Source organism: Corythoichthys intestinalis, chromosome 14 (genome assembly GCF_030265065.1).
Source record: "Corythoichthys intestinalis isolate RoL2023-P3 chromosome 14, ASM3026506v1, whole genome shotgun sequence".
Lineage (NCBI taxonomy): Eukaryota > Metazoa > Chordata > Actinopteri > Syngnathiformes > Syngnathidae > Corythoichthys > Corythoichthys intestinalis.
This window is the reverse complement of record NC_080408.1, coordinates 34478660-34491036: the sequence shown is the minus strand read 5'-3', so window position 1 is coordinate 34491036 and position 12377 is coordinate 34478660. Positions and strand designations below refer to the sequence as shown.

Sequence of the window (12377 nt, the reverse complement as noted above, 5' to 3'; positions counted from 1 at the left end):
ACCTCTCAAAGGCCAAACAGTGCAACTTTCATGAAGTTATTGTCACATTCTGCTGCTGGTTAGATTGTGTTTTGTTGCTGGGCTGTTAGTGGGGGCGTTCCTGACGTCGCACCTGAATACAATGCAGGCTCATCAACGCAGCATTTAAGCACGGTTGATCTCAGAGAAGGCTGCCGAGATACAGTGTATTTGCCTTGCTGATCGCCATTTGACATCTCGCACTATAGTCTCGCTACATTTGCTTGTTACGCCCCTGCATTGGGTTTTTTTCTATTAGTGTGCTGCACTCGTTTGTAACCTCTACCCTGTGCAGGTATTTGAGTGTTATTTTGGCTTTTTGGCTCGCTGCCTATCGTCTTAGTTAACCTTCGAGTTTGTAGTATTGAGCTCCGTCGACCTGCTGTCACAGACTCCTTTTGTTATTTCTACTATCCCGCGATCGCGTGTTATTTTTTGTTTGCAATCATTAAATCCTTGTACGTACCCCCCGCTTGTTGTCCGCTTCGAGGTCCAACCTTGTTTCCGCATTTGCGGACGCTAACAATTATAAGTAATAATAATTGACCACAGCATCCCGTCTCTCTATTAGCCTCCTTTTTTCGGGATGGAGGGAGTCCCTTATTTCTATTTCTGAAAGGTGGCAACCCTACTTTGGAAACAGTTCCCAAATTACTGCAGCATTTCTTTAAGTAAAAGACAAGTAAAGTTGACGTAGTGAACTTACCAGAGATTGTTGCACTGGTTCAGCACCCTTCCTCTGGATAGCAGTCCTGCTCTTGCAGGCTCAAACTCGTTGTGTTCGTTTACATTTCGTCTTCAAATGTTTTATTAGGTTCGAGGTATTGAAACTGGCCGATTTGACTCCACATCTTGAAACTTTCAGGCCGCAAATCTTGCATGCAGCCACTGATTTTAATCGACGGGATTTGTATTTTGAAATACTTCCCGACCGCCGCCATCTATCCTGGTTTATTTTTCTTTCATATGAAAAAGCGCCCTTGCCATTGGTCGGGAGTGGCTATTGGCCCGTTCTCATTGGTCTGGAGCAGGCCAATAGCGATAGCTGCTTGGTGTTCACGTGTCATCACACAACACAGAGACAGAGTGTAGTGAGCGCCAGGAGAAAAAAAAGGCTGCGGTCAAACGTTATAATAATGAACCGGTAAATGGTATCGGCGCCGTCTTTGTTGGTACTCGCCGATACAGATACCACCATTTCGGGCCGGATCGGCGCCCCCTGCCGATACTAGTATCGGTATCGGTGCATCTTTAATGCTGACAGTAGCGCTGGTTCACCAATGAAAGGTCGCAATAATAAACACATGACCATTACACCATTCTGAGGTAACAATGTCTTTTCTGCACTAGAGGGCACTCATACTCTTTGGACAGGTAATGATTCATAGTGTTAGGTCTAAAATTGATGATTTTTGTGTCATCTTTTTCGCATAATACGGTCATGTAATAAGCTCAGCATTTCATCAGGGATCCCCAACCATCGGGCCGGAAATTAGAGAGATAATAAATCATTAGTTAATGAACGCAATCTGGCATGTGCCGTTTGACTTTTCTGAGTAGACATTTCCGAACGTCGCCCGCTATGTGTTGGCCGCCATTACAAATAGCACCCCAGCGTCAGTCAATGTAAACAGTAACGTTAGCTGCTGTTGGTGGTGTGCTGCAGGCGGCGACATATTTGGACAGCTTTTTTATGGGAAAAAGGCCTTAGCCAGAAGAGGAGCCTACAAACAAGCCATTCTGCATAACATGTAGGTAATAACTAGCAAACGAGGCAAAAAAAGCGAATGCACTGAGAGCATCATACCTCGTGGCGAACTGTATTGCTAATGCCAAGATACCTTTCACGATTGGAGAAGAACTCATTACGCCTGCGACCAAGGATATTTTAGGAGAGGCTACTGTTAACTCATTCACTCCCAGCCATTTTCACCGGAGCAAGGCCCTTCGCTCCCGGCCGTTTTACTGGATTTTGACTGATTTTGCAGGGCCCACAGAAAATTCTGTTCTATTGCAATATAAACATAGAACCCACCAAAAGAAAGATTAGACTCTCTTCATTCTGCAGAAAAAAAGTTACCTCATATCTTTTTCAATTCTTTAGAAAGCAATTTTCCAATTTCTCATGAAAAAATTGAGAAATTCAGCTTTTTGTGAAAGGATACATTTCAAACATAACTTTGACTTATACACAGCTATTTTTTACTTTAGTTACATACCAAACATCTGAATAATGTTTTCCTCTTACAAAATAAGATAAGCAACAAGACAACTAGAGCTTTTGATCGCAAAGTAACAATTTATTTACACATAACTAAACTATTGAACTGTTGAACTATTTGCGCACATAACAATGGGGAAGGCTCTCCGCTGCTCCCGTGGCTAATCTGATGAGTCCGGATCAAGACCATCTCAGTTTTTTTCATAATCTTCATCGTTGGTTTCAACCTCGGGCTAAGGTGTAACGCAACATGAGCTCCGCAGAACGCGTGTGTAACCTGACGCTGTTGTGGACGTCACCGTCTGTCTCATCAAGATAGATTTTCTTGAATCTTTCTTTGACGATGGTTTTGTTTTCTTTTCAAAACACTCCTCCAGTGTAGTTTGCCTTTTTTCCCGCTCATTCTCCACATTTTGCTCAAATTTTCACGCGTCTTCGCAAGATCCCTCCAACTTCGTTTCCTGACTATTTTTCTTCACTTCCTTTCTTGGCCTGAGATGAGTTCTTACCAAATGCGCTACTGACCTCCAGTGGCCAGTTTTATTGCTTTAAAATGGGTTTTGAGCTTTGTGCATTGTATTTTGGATACAACGGAACCTATAGATGCCTCTTGTCAAAAAAAAAAAAAAAAAAAAAAAAAGCAAAAAAAGACGTATAAATGCGTTTTTGGGACACTGAAGCAATTAAAAATAGAACATATTTATACATTTTTGGGAGCAAATGATTTAAACAAGGGTGATTCAGCATATGGTGAGATAAATTTTGCCTGCATTTAATGTTCGTTTTTAGCCCCATCGTGTTATTTTTTTATTTATTGTAATTTTCTGCCACACATTGCCGGTCGGTGAAAAAAAGGCCCATATCACACCAGTCCATGGTGCAAAAAAATTGGGCTGTAGTACAGTGTAGTAATAACACTTCATATAGAATAAAGATAAATTTGTGCTTAGAAAAAAATATACCATTATTTAAAAAATAATAAAGATAAAGTTGTGCTTAGAAAAAAATATACCATTATTTAAAAAATTAAATAAAATCTGACATTGTAAGCAGTCACTCACAATGTTACTCATTGAGTATTCTTTTCAACTAACACTATTTCACTTGTACTTGAGTAAATTTTTGGATGACTACTTTTACTTTTACTTGAGTAATATTGTTTAGCAGTAACGCTACTCTTACTTGAGTAAAATTTTTGGCTACTCTACCCACCTCAGGTCTTTTGTGTGAATGTTTTTTATAGTCCAGTGAGGCTAATATATGTGCGCAAACACAGTTTTTCTTCAAATTTGGTGGGGTGTGACTTATAGTCCAAAAAGTGCAGTAATAAAAATGAAAAAAATTCAAATGAAATCTATTTGAAAAAAGAAAAAAATAGACAATGGAATAAAATCCACAAGTTTCATGGCCCTAATGTGATTTTATAATAAATGTTGTTAAATGCTGATGTTTGTTAAACAATTTAGCGTACGTGGTTTCCTTGAAACTGAACTAACTTGCTGCCATTTACATCCAAAGTGGACGTCTATCGCCGTCAATGGCAAGCATTTGCATGCCAAGTAGCGGTACTGTATGTATAGAAGTTTACTATTTCATCTTAATTTGTAGTATTTGTCCAATTAAAGAGCATTCTTGTTCTCATGAGAGGGGCCTACCTGGGATTGTATGTTGGCCCCCACCTGCCCCCCTTGGTATGAGTCCCCATTGAGGGACTGCACACTCATGAACAAGTCTCCGGAGTTTGACATGTTAAACGAGCCAGCAGAACCTGAGAGCACGACAGAAGCAGAGAGGAAAAGAAGAGCAAGGAAAAGGGACAGAAAAAGGAGTTTAAAAGATCGTGCGCTAGCTGAAGTGCATTAGCTGGGTTAGTTGACAACGCTCAAACATCTCCGAGCATATCTCAAGAGACAGAAGACCGATAATCATCCGAAAACTACTTAAAGCGAGCCCCGCAGATTGGATCGCTGTTTGTTGTCCACGCTGCGAGTATTTCATTAAGGAAGCAATAATTGATCTACAGGAAGATCCAAAGAACGGCATTGGACCTTTAATGGAGCTCAGCTCCCCAGATGTAAAGAGAGCAGGGCATAACTTGATTTCAACACCCGGTCCTAATCCAATACTGCGGCGAAAGTCTCTTTATGACAAAAGACTTGGCTTGGCCTTATAGTGGCTTAATGGCATGCACGAGGTCAACCGGACAAGAGGCAGGAAAAATTAAGAGCAAAAGGGTCAATAATGGTGAGCGAGCAAGAGAGAGAGAGCGGGAGATAGAGAGAAAGAAAGAGAAGAAAATGAGTGTCAGATGGCAGGCTGAGGGAAAAAAGACCGTACAGTACTTGCTGGGTTAGTTCAAGAAAAAATAAAACGGAGAGCCAGAAAATATAAACTAACGTTAAGAGCTTATGCAAACATTTGCGCTGGTCGGAGTGAAGGAAAAACAAACATCTTGCTCACCTGCTGAATTGGGAGTTGAGGGCGAGTTGGCCTGGCTGCCGTGCGCAGACACGCTGGTGGCGTTAACCGCCGTCCTCGCCGCATACATGTTGGCCTCCTCCTGGAACTTGCCAATGTTTTTCTTGTAGCGGATTCTCTTGTTTCCAAACCAGTTGGACACCTTTTTTCCACCCAAAGTGCATAGAGACACGGTACTCGTGTTAGTATATGATTTTGCTATCATTATTTTGCATTAGAATAACCACGGTGTGCACTTTGGAACTACTTTAACCATTTCTAGTGGGGTTTTTTTTGTGCTTGAGGCCATGACTTGCATTGTTATTTTAACAGAAAAGGTAATACGTTTGCACAAATAATTCAATAAGTTGAAGCCATTATACTGTAAATAACTACATTTGGTGGAAAATCGCTGCATGTTTCATTTTAAGGCACTAAAACAGTTAGGAGTGAGACAAAATATCGAAATTGTGATATATTGTGATACTTTGTATCCCAAAAGGTTATCGATATGCTCTTGCCAAGAATCGAGATATCGTTTTGAAAAGGTGTCAATGTCTAAAAAAAAAAAAAAAAAAATTAACCAACAAGTTGCTACCAAAATTTTCAACCATAATAGTGTCTCAGTTAACTCCAAGGCTGCATTGACGGTGCTCAACGCCCAATCCATTTAGATTAGGAACGTTCGTTCATTCGAAACCAGAGCATTCACAGTCATTCTGTTCAATGTTCAGGGCATTTACAGGCATCTCGCTGTTCATTTTAGAGCATTTACAGGTCATTTTCTGTTGAGTTTGTGTCACTGCCTATTCATTTGGGTGATTTCCAGGTCACTTCCTGTTCTGTAACTCAAAATAAACAGGAAGAGACCCATAAAATACCCCAAAATCAACAGGAAGTAACTGAAAATTAATAGGTAAATGACCCTAAATGGCCCAAAATTACCTCCTTGCCTGGCATTGGCTATCACTACCGGCCATAGACGTTCAATCCGTTTGAAGTGTTCAAATGGATTGGACGTCTACTAGTGATAAACTCATTCCAATTCACGGCAGAAGCTTGTTTTTCTGTTGATTAGTTGTTTGTAGACTATCCTAGAATGATTTCCTGACACATGTATCGATAATCGTTGTATCGTCAGCTCATCGTTATCATGAGCTTTGCATCGCAAATCGTATCGTATCGTGAGGTACCAAGAGGTTCCCACTCCTAAAAACAGTACAGTGGTACCTCAACATACGAACACCTCGATATACGATCCTTTCGACATCTGATGTAAAATTTGACACGTCATTTGTCTCTACATATGATGACATTCTCAAAATATGACGATTTACAGCAGCGTCATAATTTCATTGTTTACCCGTAAGACGGCGGCACGGCGGATTTTCTTGTAGGAGAAATCATCTCCCCAAAAAGGTTAGTGTAGGTGGTGAAAAAAAGGAAAAAAATGACGCTAAGCATCGAAATTAAGATGGAAATGATTGAAAAATATGAGCGTGGTGTGCGCGTCAGTGAACTGGCTTGACAATACGGTCGGGATATGTCTACGATCTCGACGGTCCCCCTCCGACCTCAGTTTGTCAGTCTTTAAAAGTTAGGGTGCCAATTATTATTATTGTAACATCGGCAAGAAAGTACCCAACTTTGTCAGGTTTTTAATAATTTATTTCAGAACTTGTGCAGCACTACACGGCTACTGTCTGCTGTAGCCGACGCCAACAGCAAAAGAACATGAAAAGTGAAAATAAAAAGTTCCCACTCTTTCCCACCTCTCTCACCCTCTCGTCAGTCACACTGTGCGTTCAGGAACAGCATGCAAAACACAGCCGCCACATCAGAACCCGATTCGTTACATTACTTTTATTACTTTTACTTTTGGTATTTTTTTCTATGTCTTTATTTATTTGTACCAGCACAGTGGCTCACCCAGTCTCACCAATCAGACGCAGCAACAATAATCACATGACTCCATTATACCAATTAGACGTAAAAATACAGATATAGCACCACACGCAACACAAGCTTGCAGTCCAGTCTTATGATCATGTCAGTGTTCCAACATCACAACAATTGGAGTCTTTCAAGTATTTCAAATAGAGCGCTGCCGTCAAAAATAAACGTGCGGATTTCCAACTCTCTCCTTGTTTTTATGTGGCACCAAAAAACCACGGAAAAGCAGAGCGAGTCCTAGTTTCACGGTGGAAAATGTGTTTATCCACTAGAGGACAGTCATGCTTTTGGTACGGGCAATTTTCATTTCTATTTTTTTCAGTCAGAGTTTGATGATTCTGATATATTTTTAGCCTAATATGGTCATGCATTAGGCTATAGTATAATAACAATCCATATAGATGACCTTGTGCTGAGAAAAAAAATGCTATCGTTTTAAAAATTAATAAGACATTATAAGGAATCACTCAGTACTTAAATAGTGTTTTCATTGAATACTTTTTTACTTGTACTTGAGTAATTTTTTTGGAGGACTACATTTACTTGTATTTGAGTGATATTATTTTGAAGTAACGTTACTCTTACTTGAGTAGAATATTTTGGCTCCGCTACTCACCTCTGAAAGTAGGGCGCATAGGATGATAAGGCGCATTAGAAAATTGAAGCCGTTTAGGTGCGGATGATAGTGCGGAAAATATGGTATCTGGTTATTATTTCGATTTGTATTGATAATTTATTCACGTTTCTATGTGTAATTGCGACTTGAGATTGTACCTGCGGTACTGATGAAGGATTTCGCGTAGGTTTATGGGCTGTGGAACGCATTAATTGAATTGTAATGTATTCTTATGGGAAAATCCCACTTGACATACGAACATTTCAAATTATAAAAACAACGTCCTGGAACGAATTAAATTTGTATGTAGAAGTACCCCTGTATTTTCAATTGACATCACAATAATTTAGAATGTCATGGAAAACATTGAAAGTTACTGTATTACCTAAACCTAAGAAGTGCCTTAAATTTACCGTAAATAAATATAGCATTAAAAAAACAACAATTAATGTAAGAATTTTGCTATTGAAAAAGTACAGTCTTATACCCTTCAATTTGTAAAATATTTTGTTCACTTACTGAATTGTACACTTTTCTACAATATCTAATTTCATTAACATGCACTTGTACTGTTCAAAACCTAATTGCATTATAGCCTAGAGCACAGGTGTCAAACTCAAGGCCGGATCCGGCCCACCATGTCATTTTGTGCGGCTCGCGAAAGTGAATTGACGATGACGATGTTTTTTTGTTTTGTTTTCTGCGCTAAAATCTTACATAAATAAAATGTATGTAGGCCTCCATGAAAGGCCTGAGAATATTTACTATTAAATTAAAGAAAAAAAAAACATACAAAATGAAACCAGAATTTCTATATTTTTTTCCTTCTTTGGTTTCTATTTATAAGCAAACAAATGAAAATTGACTATATAGAATAAAATTGAATAAAACTAAAAAATATATTGGTAAATATTTGCTATTAAAACGCTGAAAAAAGAGGATTTTGACTTAAAATTTTTTTTTTTTTTTACCAACAGTCAAAATATTTTGCTACTAACTGTCAAATAGTTTTCATTTGATAATCGATCAGTTGCCAATTAGTGGATTCATCATGAAAGCCTTAGTTGACAGACATAATGACTCTCCGAAGGAAACCATAACTACGATGTGGGCCACAACAAAAATGAGTTTGACATCCCTGGCCTAGAGTGTAATTGTATCATGTTTTCGGTTGGTCACCTGTGACACTGTGATGCTGCATTTCTTGGCCAGCTCTTCTTTGGCCTCTTCACTTGGATAAGGGTTACTGAGATGGGAGTAAAAGTACTCGTTTAGAATCTCTGTCGCCTGTTTGTTGAAGTTCCTCCTCTTTCGCCTAGAGCAGAAAAAATCTTAAATGAACACAAATAGCAGCTGAAATACTTGCTTCAAAGCACCCTCTACATTTGTGATGTAGTATCAGCTTGGCGAGGGCGGACCTGGCGTCGAGGAAGCGCGAGCGAAGGATCATGACGGCCTCGCAGGTGCTCTGCTTGAGCTGCATCTGGATGGAGCTGAACTTGCGGTGGATGATGCTGACCATTCTTTCAATCTCCTTGGGCGAGATGGGTCGCGTTCGAGACTGCTCCCGCAACAGGTTCATCACGTGGGTGGTGAACTCGTTGCACGCCTGTGATCACAAAAAGGGTGGTGGGCGTTCAATGAGGAGTCATTATGGAGACACATGCTTCGTTTCAATTATACTGTGCCTTGCAAAAGTATTCGGCCCCCTTGAATCTTGCAACCTTTCGCCACATTTCAGGCTTCAAACATAAAGATATGAAATTTATTTATTTTTGTCAAGAATCAACAACAAGTGGGACACAATCATGAAGTGGAACAACATTTATTGGATAATTTAAACTTTTTTAACAAATAAAAAACTGAAAAGTGGGGCGTGCAATATTATTCGGCCTCTTTACTTTCAGTGCAGAAAACTCACTCCAGAAGTTCAGTGAGGATCTCTGAATGATCCAATGTTGTCCTAAATGACCGATGATGATAAACAGAATCCACCTGTGTGTAATCAAGTCTCCGTATAAATGCACCTGCTCTGTGATAGTCTCAGGGTTCTGTTTAAAGTGCAGAGAGCATTATGAAAATCAAGGAACACACCAGGCAGGTCCGAGATACTGTTGTGGAGAAGTTTAAAGCCGGATTTGGATACAAAAAGATTTCCCAAGCTTTAAACATCTCAAGGAGCACTGTGCAAGCCATCATATTGAAATGGAAGGAGCATCAGACCACTGCAAATCTACCAAGACCCGGCCGTCCTTCCAAACTTTCTTCTCAAACAAGGAGAAAACTGATCAGAGATGCCGCCAAGAGGCCCATGATCACTCTGGATGAACTGCAGAGATCTACAGCTGAGGTGGGAGAGTCTGTCCATAGGACAACAATCAGTCGTACACTGCACAAATCTGGCCTTTATGGAAGAGTGGCAAGAAGAAAGCCATTTCTCAAAGATATCCATAAAAAGTCTCGTTTAAAGTTTGCCACAAGCCACCTGGGAGACACACCAAACATGTGGAAGAAGGTGCTCTGGTCAGATGAAACCAAAATTGAACTTTTTGGCCACAATGCAAAACGATATGTTTGGCGTAAAAGCAACACAGCTCATCACCCTGAACACACCATCCCCACTGTCAAACATGGTGGTGGCAGCATCATGGTTTGGGCCTGCTTTTCTTCAGCAGGGACAGGGAAGATGGTTAAAATTGACGGGAAGATGGATGCAGCCAAATACAGGAACATTCTGGAAGAAAACCGGTTGGTATCTGCACAAGACTGAGACTGGGACGGAGATTTATCTTCCAACAGGACAATGATCCAAAACATAAAGCCAAATCTACAATGGAATGGTTCAAATATAAACGTATCCAGGTGTTAGAATGGCCAAGTCAAAGTCCAGACCTGAATCCAATCGAGAATCTGTGGAAAGAGCTGAAGACTGCTGTTCACAAACACTCTCCATCCAACCTCACTGAGCTCGAGCTGTTTTGCAAGGAAGAATGGGCAAGAATGTCAGTCTCTCGATGTGCAAAACTGATAGAAACATACCCCAAGCGACTTGCTGCTGTAATTGGAGCAAAAGGTGGCGCTACAAAGTATTAACGCAAGGGGGCCGAATAATATTGCACGCCCCACTTTTCAGTTTTTTATTTGTTAAAAAAGTTTAAATTATCCAATAAATGTTGTTCCACTTCACGATTGTGTCCCACTTGTTGTTGATTCTTGACAAAAAATTAAAATTTTTATATCTTTATGTTTGAAGCCTGAAATGTGGCGAAAGGTTGCAAGGTTCAAGGGGGCCGAATACTTTTGCAAGGCACTGTATATTCAAGCTGAAAATGCTGGCAATGTTTTAAAAGTGACCTTTCTACTTAGAGTACAAATCACAATTTTCTTAACGCTATGATATGATAGCTATTCTATGGACAACTATTTTAAAGTACTGTACTTTTTGCAGTACTTCCTCTTCCTCTTTTTCCAGGTGTGTTGCGGTGTATACAAAACATATTTTTTTTTGTATCTATTGTATTCCTGGATTATTTTAATTTTTTTTTTTTTTTTTAGCTCTTAAAAAGTAAATAAAATATATATGGCGGAAAACACAGTCAAGGCTGAAAAAGCAGTTTCTGCTCTTGCACCCCTCTCAAAATAAACTGCTGTATTTTAAGCCAAAAGAACTGTTCTGTTTGATAGAACAATATGTCCAAATGCTGCCATAGCAGTTTAATGGCGCATTAAGCCCCCAAACTACTTTTAAATCGTCCCTTTTACCCTGGAGACCCCCATTTACAGACACCGCACAACCACTTTTGTTTCAACCCAGCCATAAAAAAAGGTAAGTAATTGTATTTATTATTCGAAATGTCTATCATTTTTAGCTTAGAATCATTAATTGATGTCTAATATTTAGTTAAAAAAAAAAAAAAGACTAAGAATGATTGACTTGCATATTTTAAACTTTTAAACAAAATACGGCACAATGAAAAAAATAGTGTCTGTAAATAGGTCACGGATATCTACCTCATAACTATTGCCTAATTGTATTTTTATTATTACTGTCACATTTTCCACGATATTTTAGATGATAAATAATTGATCCAAACAATGAGAAATGGAAAAAAAAATCTCTTATGTCCAGCTTGGATGTTTTACATCAATTCAAAAGTGAGATAATTTGTCGTATAACACTAAATGACATCTGTTATAATTATGACGGTCCTATGGTGCCATTGTCAAATAAAGTGTTACCGAATACCCTAAGTAGCAATTAATGAAACAACTGGAACAGTAACTGAAGAAATAATTAGCACATAACATGAATTTTTAGTGTTATTTACCTCTATAGCACCGCAATGCATGCTAGGGAGGCATGTTGGACAACAACAGTGTTGACAGCAGGTCGCAGCAGAGGTTGACTGTCTCCCCCAAGGGAGCAGTGATGGCCAAATGAAGCTTCGTGAGGCAATGAAGCTTTGCAGCCAATTGGTTCAAAGCTTCATGATGGTTCATTTGGTCTTTTTGACAGTCGTATGATCCCGCTGTAAATGGTGTGACCGGTTAATATCTTTTGGTGTAAATATCCCATAATACAGTGAGGATTATAGTCCAGTGTGGTTGATATATGAACAAATGCTGTTTTCGCGCCTTATTTGGTGGGTGGTGGTTTATAGTCAGGTACGCCTTATAGTGCGAAAATTATGGTAAGTACGCGATAATATCTCATTAAAATCATGGTGTCTTTAGTTATGCTCTCACATGCTCTCACCTCTAGTAAGGGTTTAGGTTTTTTTTTTTGTTGTTTTTTTTTTTAATGCCCTCCTGTTTATTTTTATTCCCCTAGAAAATTGAGATTTGAAGCTTTCCAATGATGTATCACACATGCATGTAGGACAATTTTGAAATTTGGCCAAATTAGGGGTCTCAGAGCGTAACTTCAAGTCACCTGAGTGTTTTCCGCCATATATATAAACATTGCGATATATTCAGGCAAGATTATCTGACACATTTGTCGGTTTAATAAAAGTCAAATAAAGTAAAGAAACAAAAAAAAAAATAATGTTATTTTCGAAAAGTACATATAATGTCATTTTGTTTCATTAAATTTTGAAAATTAAATCGGTC

The 12377-nt window shown here is 39.1% G+C and overlaps 1 protein-coding gene across 2 annotated transcripts in view; it reads right to left on the bottom strand.

The window, feature by feature from the left end:
• The window catches only part of LOC130929333 (pre-B-cell leukemia transcription factor 1), a 310555-nt gene that overhangs the window by 21203 nt on the left and 276975 nt on the right, over positions 1 to 12377 (bottom strand). Inside the window, exons 7-10 of one of the 2 annotated variants that reach the window (XM_057856416.1) lie at positions 8684 to 8874; positions 8445 to 8580; positions 4700 to 4859; positions 3895 to 4007 (exon numbers count right to left, since the gene is read on the bottom strand). In XM_057856416.1, coding sequence (XP_057712399.1) covers positions 3895 to 4007; positions 4700 to 4859; positions 8445 to 8580; positions 8684 to 8874 — 600 coding nt within the window. The remainder of the gene's footprint in view (positions 1 to 3894; positions 4008 to 4699; positions 4860 to 8444; positions 8581 to 8683; positions 8875 to 12377) is intronic. The other variant, XM_057856417.1, reaches the window with a different exon arrangement.